Raw genomic sequence first — 10,852 nt, forward strand, 5'->3', positions numbered from 1 at the left:
ATACTTTTATGTTGTCAGAAGTAAAGGCAGGCAGTTAATTTTCCATATAGTTGCATGAATTATGTAACTGAAGTAACACAGAATCATAGAATGGCCTGGGTTGGAAGGGACCTTAAAGATCATGTAGTTACAACCCTGCTGCCATGGGCAGGGACACCATCCACCAGAGCAGGGTGCTCCAAGGTCTATCCAGCCTGGCTTTGGAGACTTCCAGGGTTGGAACATGCACAACTTCTCTGGGCAACCTGTTCCAGTGCTTCACCACCCTCACAGTAAAGAACTTCTTCTTAATATCTAATCTAAATATACCCATTTGTACAAGAAATTAATTATTCTCCTACATCAGTGTACTGTCTGGTTTAGTGGGTTTTTTCCCCCCAAATGTGAATGCTATCTGTTTATTGAGCAGTTGTGCTTCACTCAGAGACATTGTTGATATTTTTTTTGTTTTCACATGTTCATAGTCAGTGCTTTTATTATGGTTCACTTTACGACATTGTCTTCTGCATTTCTCACTGTATGTGTTCTTACCCTCTAGCTTCTAGTTGGTATAAATTGTTGTCAGTTTGCACACATTCATGGTGGTAGAGCTAAAATTATCACTCATCTAAACTGGGATGCTTTCTTACCTTTTTATACTTAAAGCATAGCCTACTTTTTTGATTTGAAGCATTTTTTAAAATAGCTTGTGGATGTTCCCAAACAATTCCTTTGCATGTTCAAACTTCTCCTGGATGGTTTAGTTTTCAGTTTTGAAAGGCTAATCTTTTTCAAACTTCTAGATGTAATAAGGCATTAGCCAGTTCTGTATTATGTTTATGTGTGCCAAATCCAAGCAAGTAATTAACTGCATATGTGAGATTTTAGTTGTGTGATTACATCCTTCAATTTCTTCATATACTATGCTGAAAGATGACTCTCACAGCCATGTCAGGTTGAAGTGAATTTATAAAACAGTGAGTTCATTATTCACTAGAAAGAATTTTTATCAGTTTGATTTATAAGACTTAATTGGAACTAAACTTAATTACCAAGTACCAGTGAGAGGTGATTCATGCTCTATAATTATTCTTTTGTTCTCAGTTTATTACTAGAAAAACTTATTTTTAGAAGAAGACTTATTATTCACTATCTTTTGGTATTCTAGGTCTGTAAGTATGACATTTTCCAGCAAAGTCCCATTTTAAGAAGAGAAAAGGCTATACACATGTAGTAGAAATCAGTAAAATTATCTTAAACTTTTCACATCATTCCTTCTTTAAGTCATGTAATGAATGTTTGTCTAGAACATCCGCATAGTCCTTAACGAACATTTCCAAAAGGGATCACATGCTTTGGTGTCACATTCTAGCTAACTGAAAACACCATATTCAGTTGTATTTAGGCTTTTGCTTTGACATTATGCATGCAACCTGCAGTGACCTTCAGTAAATTCAGTGTGGGCCTGTCTGCGCTTTCACAGCATGACACGAATGTTAGGAACTGAGGTACAAAAGCATCAGAGACCTAATGTCTTTGTAGTAGAATTTTTTGGATTTAGCACATATTTTGGCAGCAAAATGGTTTTTTTCTGAATAAGATAAAAGAATTAACAAGATTTCCTCATTTTTGCACCACTATAGAGGACATTGCAAATTGATGAGCTGAAGGTGCAGTGGGATCAATTTAAGCAGCAGTTAAGTTTTCCAAAACATGATGTTTTTAAGTCCTGACTTGGAGCTGATGCCATTTGGTGTGATGTTTGTACACAGGCTATTGATCAGTCCCTGTGGATTGCATTGTGAGTACGTTTGGATAGCTAATATTTGTCATTCCTTTTTTTGTTTGCTTTGGTTTTTGTGGTGTTTTGTGTTTGGTTTTTGTTTGGTTGGTTTTTTGTTTGTTTGTTTTGTTTTGTTTTGTTTTGTTTTTTCCCAATCAGCCCAAATAAGTAACACAGAATCAGAACTGAGGAAACTTGCGGAAGAAAATCCAGACCTTCAAGATGCCTACATTGCGAAACAGAAGCGCCTTAAAGTAAGGAAGCTCTTTGTATTCCACCACTTTATTATGAGCTTGTTAGTGTTAGATTTTCTTGTCACAATGTAAACATTTGTTTCACCTGTCATTACCAGTAATGTCATGCAGTGGTTTAACCCTTCAAGGCATGAAGCAGTCTGCCCCCCAGATCAGCTACACACTTCAAGTGTGTGCTGAAGGACTGGACTGGTCCTTCTGACTTCAAAGGTAAGTACACATCAGTGCTGGTGTTGGGCTGTTAAGCACCCTGAAGGGTGAGGCAAACCTCGAAATATGTAGCATCTCTAATGTTTTTCTTCTGTTATCCGAATTGTCACCAGTATCCAAATGGTATCCAGCCATGTGGAGGAAATAATCACATTTTATGAATAAACACTGTAGTATCTTAAGTAAAAGATTCTCTGATAAAAATATAAACTCTGTATGATGATTAAAACACTAACCTGTGTACATATTTAGTCTAAGCTGCTGGATCATGATAATATAAAATACCTAAAGAAAATACTGGATGAACTGGAAAAAGTTTTGGATCAGGTTGAGACTGAATTGCAGCGTCGAAATGAGGAAACACCAGGTAAACTATTATTATTGCTAAATCCTGTTGATGCTTTTGTTTCGGGAGAGTGAGTAAGCTTGTCAGCAGTGTTATAGAACTGGTTTTAAAATGTGTCAATTTGTTATTTTTAGTATATACTGACATCACAAAAGGGATCAATACTGTTTTAAATACTAGCTTACTTTACAGTCGCTGTCAGTGAGTTCTCACTTCCTTGTGAGAGTGCTTGATCACATTCGTAGCATAGTATAATTAGCTGCACAATTTTTCAATATTTTATCAACAAAATCAGAAAAACTTAAACTACAGAATGTTGATGTTGTAATTGTAGGCCTGAGTTCACTATAATGATCACAACCTTAAAGTTTAACATAGGTTTATTACAGTCTTGTGTAAACACAGTGCTGATATATGTGGTACATGCAGAATTAGCAATCTGAATAATTGCTTTAATTGTTAGGCAACCCACTTCCCTCACCCTCTTGGAAAGCAGTCCCGTTTACCTGCCAGTTACCCAAATGAAAGTCAAATTTTCACAGAATGAGAGAATCATAAAGGTTGAGAGAGACCTTCCTGATCATCTAGTCCAACTGTTGATGCAGCACTCCATAATCACTCCTAAACCATATTCCCAGGTGCCACATCCTGATGCCGTGTGAACACTTCCAGAGACAATAACTCCACCACTGCCCTGGGCAACTTATTCCAATGCCTGGCCACTCCTTCAGTGAAAAAAACATTTCTAATATCTGGTCTGAACCTCCTGTGGTGCAACTTAAGGCCATTTCCTCTCATCCTTTTAATTGAGACATGGCAGAAGAGACCGACTTCCAACTCACTGCATACTCCTTTCAATCTCCTCCAGACTAAACAACCACAGCTCCCTCAGTCGCTCCTCGTAAGGATTGCGCTCCAGACCCTTCAACAGCTTGGTTGCCCTACTCTGGACTTGCTCTAGCACCTCAATGTCCTTCTTGGAGTGAGAGGCCCTGAACTGAACACAGTAGTCAAGGTGCAGCCTCACAAGTGCCAGGTGCAGCAGGACAATGGCTTCACTAGTCCTGTTCCGGATACAGGCCAAGATGCAGGTGGCCTTCTTGGTCACCTAGGCACACTGCTGGCTCATGGTCAACCAGGACCCTCAAGGCCATTTTTGCTGAGCAGCTCTCAAGCCACTCTACCCCAAGCCTGAAGCGCTGCATGGGGTTATTGTGACTCAAGTGCAGGACCCAGCACTTGGACTTGTTGAATATCCTGGAGTTGTCCTCAGCCCATCAGTTCAGCTTGTCCAGATCCCTCTGTAGAGCCTTCGTACCCTCCAGCACATCATCACTGCTGCCTAACTTGGTGTTGTCTGCAAACTGACTCAGAATCCCCTCATCCCAGTTGTTAATTAAGATGTTAAATAGTACCAACTCTAATACTGAGCCGTGGAGAACATCACTTGCCATCTGGATGTAACTCCGTTCACCTCCATTCTCTGAGCCTGGACATCCAGCCAGTTTTCACTCAATTAAGAGCGCACCCATCCGAGCCATGAGCAGGCAGTTTCTCCAGGAGGATGCTGTGGGAGTGTCAAAGGCTTTACTGACTTCCAGTTTCCTGGATCCTCCTTCTGACCCTTCTTGTAGATGAAGGGTCACTAATTTCCAGTCAACTGGGACTTCTCTGGTTAACTAGAACTGCTGCTAAATGATTGAGAGTGGCTTGACAAGCTTTTCCCAGCTCCCTTCTTAGTCTTGGGCACATCCCATCTGGGCCCATAGACTCATGGGTGTCTAAGTGGCATAACAGGTCACTAAGAATTTCCTCCTGGATTATAGGGGCTTCGCTCGGCTCCCCGTCATTAACTTCCAGTTCTGGGAACAACTTGTTTTGGTATTGAAGACTGAGGCAGAGAAGGCATTAAGTACCTCAGCCTTTTCCTCATCCCCTGACACAGTTTCCCCCTCCATTGAGCAAAGGATGGAGACTCTCCTTAGCCCTCCTTTTACTGTCAATGTATTTACAGAAACTGCTTTTGTTGTCTTTAAGTGCACCATTTAAATTAAGTTCTAGTTTGGCTTTCCTTATAATTTTCTCGTGCATAACCTCACAACATCCTTGTAGTTACTTCCCTCCTTCCAGAGGTGATACACAATCTCTTTTACACTGAGTTCCAGCCTATGTTCCTTGTTTAATTAGGCTGGTGTTTCTCCCTGCCAGCATAGGGGAGATGAACATAGCCTGTTCCTGTACCTTTAAGATTTTCTCCTTAAAGCATGTCCATTCTTCCTGGACTACTTTGCCCTTCAGGACTGACTCCCAAAGGACTCTGTCAATTAATCTCCTAAGCAGGCTGAAGTCTGCCTGCCGGAAGTCCAAGATGGCAGTTCTGCTGGCACCTCTCCTTCCTTCACCCAGAACTGAAAACTCTTATCATTTTGTGTTCACTGTGCCCAAGACAGCCACTGAGCATAATGCCCATGAGTTCTTCTCTGGTCACAAACAACATGTCTAGCAGGGCACCAGCCCTGGAAGGCTCACCTACCAGCTGAGAGGACGGAAATTCTCTTCCACACACTCCAAGGACCTCCTAGACTGCCTTGTGTTATATTTCCAGCAGACATCTGGCAAGTTGAAGTCCCCTGTGGCTGGAAATGGAGAGAGTTCTGCTGGCCTCCTGCAGAATACCTCTTCAGCCATTTCATTGTGGCTAGCAGGTCTGTAACATAAGGTCAGGATATCTGCACTGATGACCTTCCCCCAGATCTTTGCCGAAAGGCACACAACCTTGTCATCATCCTAAATTCTGTTTAAATGGAATTACGCTTCTGCTTATTCAGAACCTGGTTCAACTCCCAGTGGTGCTAATAGGAGTCCTTCCTCTGACTTCACTGGGAACTGCATGAAGCATCAGTCAATATCAACTACATCTGCTCAAATCAATAACTTTTTGCATTTAGTTCTGTAAAGAGCTGTTGTAATAATTACTGGTTAGTATCACAACTGTAGGTTTGAGCCAGTGATTGAAAATCTAGGTTAAATTTTCTACTGACTCAACAGTGAAAGTGTCACAGAAAATATTTTTACTCATAAATGATTTTGTTCAGCAAACTATGTCTTTATCACCATTGCCAGCAACCCATTGCTTTTCCTACTAAGTAGCCTTTCCAAGGACTCAACTGCTACAATTTTGATGAGCTTATGAAAACTTCCAGGATCACAGGATTTTGTAAAACATGGGGATGTTACCTGGCTTTTGGAATTTTGTCTGAGGTATTCCCACTTTTGAGATTTGTCATCAGTGCTTCTCCAGGTCCTGGTCAAACTTGTAGCTTCTGCTTCTCTTGCTACTGCTCGAATCCTTCATTGAATTACTGCTGCTACCATGGCAGGTATCTTTCTTTCATGAGGGGTAGCTTCTTTGGTCTTCCTTTCTATCCTCTCTACTTCCTTAATGCACTAGATGAATTCCCTGGTACCCTGGTATGCTTCCCCCAACCTAGGATACCCTTGTTCTCTAGAGAGGCCTTTCTTCCAGACCTGTTTAACTGGTCACAATGCACTGGTACCAGCCATGTGCCAAACTGTTGCTTTCCTCTGATGGTAAATGTGTTGGAAAGGAGATTGCTAAATTCTTCTTTTTCCAGAGAGGTGCTGCTGAATGTTTGTGCCAGCATTTTTGCATGCCAGTTGTGTGGGAAGAACTGCGAAAGGATGCAAATGAGAAGGGAACAGCATAGTCCTATTTGAGAACTAGGCTAGAGCAGAGTACTCATGCTGGCAGCTATGATAACTATTAAGTTTCATATCCTGGGTTTCAGAAACTCTCAGTGTAGCCAATACAGGTCAACCCTTTCAGGTGGTGGTGGTGGTTCAGATCACTGACAATGTTCTGAGCCATCCCAGGAAGATTCATCTCTTCCCTTTGACTGTAGAGGGAACCTGAGGTCTCTATATGTGCTCCTGACTGGTGGTGGGCAGTGTGAATATCTGTCGCTTCTCAAACATCTCAGTGTAAAAACCCCATGGTCACAAAAGAAGGACAGGTAGACAAGTTCTATCTTGTCACTGAGCTGGTGTATTTGGTGCAGGTCAGTTGTCTGATCTTTTCGGTTTTGATGTGAAAGCCTACAGCAACTTAGCTGGAGTTAGTTCTTGAGTGAATGCCATAGAGCTGAGTGACATAGGCAAGATGATAAATTCTTCAGACAAGTGGTAGCTTTTCACTACAATTTAAACTGCCTTCCTCCTTTCTAGTCCAGTTTAATTTAATCCAGATTTGAGAACTGAAGTGGAGGAAAATAACTATTTACTGTGAGCTTTAATTTATGAAGCTTGAATGTCACTCTTTTTTTCCCTTAACAAATGTAGTCCTGGCTGCTGAGCCTAAGACGTTACAATATTGTGCAAAGAATGAACAGGGATTACCAGAATATTCATTAATTAAAGTCATGTCTTAGCTGAAGTGTTGCTGGTGTTTATTAGATGGAATTTGAAATAGCACTAAACTAAATGTTAGTGCATGGAAGCTTCTATGTGTGCTTGTATTCCATTAGCTCCTAATACTTTATGTTTTATCTCTACTTAGAAGATGGAAATCAGCCTTGGCTCTGTGGTGATTTCTTCAGTCTGGCAGATGTATCACTTGCCGTCACGTTACATCGCCTGAAGTTTCTGGGATTAGCAAGAAGAAACTGGGGAAATGGAAAGCGGCCAAACTTGGAAGCCTATTATGAGCGTGTCGTGAAGAGAAAAGCATTTTACAAAGTTTTGGGACATGTCAACAATATATTAATCTCGGCTGTTCTGCCAACGGCATTCCGTGTGGCCAAGAAAAGGGCTCCGAGGGTTCTTGGCACCACCCTGCTGGTCAGCCTCCTGGCGGGAATGGGTTACCTTGCTTTCCTGTGTCTTCGGAAGAGATTTGCCAACGTGATGTTGCCGATTAGAACCAGGCAAAATTATTTTTAGACGTGTCTGTCCCTGGTGGTGAGTGGAAGACATCTCTCCCCCCCGGGAAAATATCCCAAATAAAACATAAACACAGAAGAAAGATTATGTCTGTGAATTAGAACATTGTCACACACTAATCATCTCCTGCTGTTGTATAATTGGGTAGGCAATTTTGAAAAAGATATTTTTCAAAAATGTATGTTGGGGGGGCAACAAAGGAAAGAAGAGATTTTCTTTTCAGCCAAGGACGTATAACTGTGACAGTGCTTTGTTTAGGTGGTTATCATCTCCTTTACCTAGTAGCTGACCTAATTATAATGCTTTTATTTAATAGATATGCAGCAATGTGACAGCTTTTCACTGTAGGTGAAATGCGTTATTGTGCAGAACCTGACATTGTTAAAATACTGAAAACAGCTCTTTAAATGCTCAGAGTAGAATTTAAGTGGAGCATTGACTCTGTGCCTGTTGTGTACAGGGGCAAGTTTCTCTATACTGATTAATGTCTATTGATTTACAGTTGGACCTTTAGGAATGTGTTTAAAAGTAGTCTTATGAAGCCACTTTTATCACTGTATGTTCATCCAGCAGTACAGGAAAAGACTTGAGACAGGTAAGAACATCAGTGATTTGTGGACCACACGAGTGAAATTCTCCAGAGGCATCACTGGACAACAGGTACTAGATTTTTGCTGAAATGGGGATGAAAAACCTGACATTTGTCTTTCAAAAGCCTTTTGGGCTTAGCCGCAAGCTCTGGCAGAATCAAATCAAACTATCTTGGTGCACATTTGCTGCTTTCATTGGAGTGGCTTGATATAATTGCCTCTGTGTGAGTGTTCTTTTCTCACTCTGAGCACCGGCTATTTTTTGCACACTTCTTGGCTGCATTAACATTTGCATGTGCCTCTGTGAAATGTTTGCCCCCAACATGCCACAACCAGCTAGAAAATGTATGCACAACAATGCATTTTTAAAAGTAATTTAAAATAGTTCACTGTCAGTATGGTTAGGTAGCCTAGATTGAAGGTGAAGCTGTAATTTAGCAATCTGTTTACTTATGGAGAGAAGTCATGTTGGTGGTAAGTGAAATATATAGGTCAGTTTGGAAACAGATGATTTGTACTGCAGATTTTTTGCAAAACTGCACTTTTGTAGCATGTAGGAAAGGTGTAGAAAAACGTTTGATTACTTCCCACTACTCAGCAGCTGCTGTGAGTTTTATTAGTTTTGAATTGAGCTCCTGTTTCAATGAGAAATTTACATTTACCTGAAAATAGACTTTGAACCATTTTACAGCAAAAAGGTGGTTGGGAAGGGCTGAAAATTCTCATGACAATTTAGTAAGATTTTTGTATTCTGGATGAATGTCTGAAAGCCTCAGAGTTTTGTTTACAGGTTGTACATAGCTGCAGCAAACAAAGCGTAGCTTTAAGTGTTTGCCTGTCATCAACCAGTGCTATCAGGCCTAAGTACATTTTAGATCCAGTGCAGGTGGCTCGTCTCTTTGCAAAATTGTTTTTAGTTCTCAGGAATATCCTCTGAAATTTGCTGGAGAGAAGTGAGGCAGTTTCTGTCTGGGCAGTCTCACTATCAAACATGTATAGATACGGATAAAATTGTTGAATACTCCTGCTTATTATTTAATATTGTGCTAGTTTGTCTAGAAAGAGTAGACCCGAATCTCATTACTCCTTTTCACTAATAAGGAACATCTTATCTAGGAAAAAATATGCATTTTTGTTCGTCAAAAAGGCAGTTTTATGTAATTTTATTTCACAACCTAGTTGTTCTCAAGAACTTGTTGAATTAAATGTGGTCTATTTAGAAAAGCTTTATAATGTCTAGAGGGAGTTTAATCCAACAATACTATTAATGTACTGGCAGTTTTAACTGAGTTTGCTGTTTGTGTGTTGCAGTTCATCTGCTTTACTTGTAACCATCAAATCCCACTAAGTTAATAAACCCAGAGTAAGACCTGTAACCTAATGCTTCCCTGACATGTATTTGTGTCAGGCCATCAATAAAGTGTAATATGATAAAGTCACAGTAAAATTAAATATATATGACTTAGCTTTCTTTAGAATTGAGTTACATTTTATTTTTTCCTTTTCCTTTTTTTTTTTTTTTAATGTGTTAATTACAGGTAAGAACACATATTGCTGGCTTAGTTCGCACTAGCAGACCTGTGGGCTGTGATACAGGCTAATTATTGAGGAAGCCATTTCACTTCTCCCCAGACCTCAGAGATTTCTGCACTTCAGCTCGTGCTTGTTGCTTGCCGGGAGCTGCAGGTGCTGTTGGAAGGAGTGAAGTGACCAGCAGATGTCAGTGGTCCTCCAGGGCTCTGCTCCGGCGCCTCTGAGGCTGGAAAGCATTAGTTTTCACAAACGAAAAGTTTGTGATCTCAGCATAAGAGGGCTGTGAGCACCCCCATCAGACTAGCAGTCTTTCAAGAGCTCTTGAAATAACTGCTTTGGTCTACAACAGGTTGGTTCTCTGATACCTGTCAGTTATGCTTGTGTAGCTTCTACTCTGGGTAGATAAGCTGAAGTTGAAATCATATTTCACGTGAAAATGAATGTTACTGAATAACAATTAAACTTGTCATCTGCAGAAATGAATGTGGGTAAAACTTTTACAGCAGATAAGCTGGGATTCCTGGTTTGATTCATGTCTGTTAGTTCAACTGTTTCATATGCTACTTATTTTCACTGCCCTGAAGTACTCCATAAAACACTGATATCTGTACAGGTGGCAGCAAAAGGCTTATCCATGATTAAATTCCTCAAAATAGGATGAGATTTAGAAGCACATATGCTGTATTTGGCTCTTTGTGCAGGATAGCTTTTGTGCTTGTAAAGTTTCTTTTCAGCCTGGCTTATTTTGTTTGCTCAGGTAACTCTGTATACTCTTCCAATTGGATACATAAGCAGTCTTCTGGTTTTCATTTCCTATTTGCTCTCATATCATGCATCAGGTATATTTCATATTTTATGTGGAACCTGCACAATAAATATCGATTCTAAGACCACTTCCTAGACTGGCTTATGTCTTCTGTGTCAGTAAAACAAAGCACATTCGAGGATCACACTGTACTGCTGTGAGGAGTCTGGTGCTATTCAAGGAGAGAAGCCTCTGAACACCTTTTAAACCAGCTTAAAAGGTGTCCAGCAGCTTGCCTTGCATGTGTATGGAAACAGCAGTTACAATGATGTGTTCTTTGGTTGCCTGTCTGAGCTATAAATACATGAGGTTCAACAGAAGCAATTAATAAAGTAAAAGAATAAAAATAATTAAGGAGGGCAAGCAGTTTTCGTGCTTTCAATTAATCCATAA

General features: G+C 40.4%; 1 protein-coding gene across 2 annotated transcripts in view; it reads left to right on the plus strand.

The window, feature by feature from the left end:
• GDAP1 (ganglioside induced differentiation associated protein 1) overlaps positions 1–10,547 on the plus strand; it is a 32,170-nt gene extending 21,623 nt beyond the window's left edge. For both annotated transcript variants that reach the window (XM_027892282.1, XM_027892281.1), the window contains exons 4-6: positions 1,922–2,016; positions 2,479–2,593; positions 7,149–10,547. In XM_027892282.1, the coding sequence (XP_027748083.1) occupies positions 1,922–2,016; positions 2,479–2,593; positions 7,149–7,531 (593 nt within the window). In that variant the 3' untranslated portion in view covers positions 7,532–10,547. The remainder of the gene's footprint in view (positions 1–1,921; positions 2,017–2,478; positions 2,594–7,148) is intronic.
• The last annotated feature ends 305 nt before the right edge of the window (positions 10,548–10,852 follow it).

Source organism: Empidonax traillii, unplaced genomic scaffold, assembly GCF_003031625.1.
Source record: "Empidonax traillii isolate 1590-97213 ecotype Southwest subspecies unplaced genomic scaffold, ASM303162v1 scaffold344:size748272, whole genome shotgun sequence".
Taxonomy (NCBI): domain Eukaryota; kingdom Metazoa; phylum Chordata; class Aves; order Passeriformes; family Tyrannidae; genus Empidonax; species Empidonax traillii.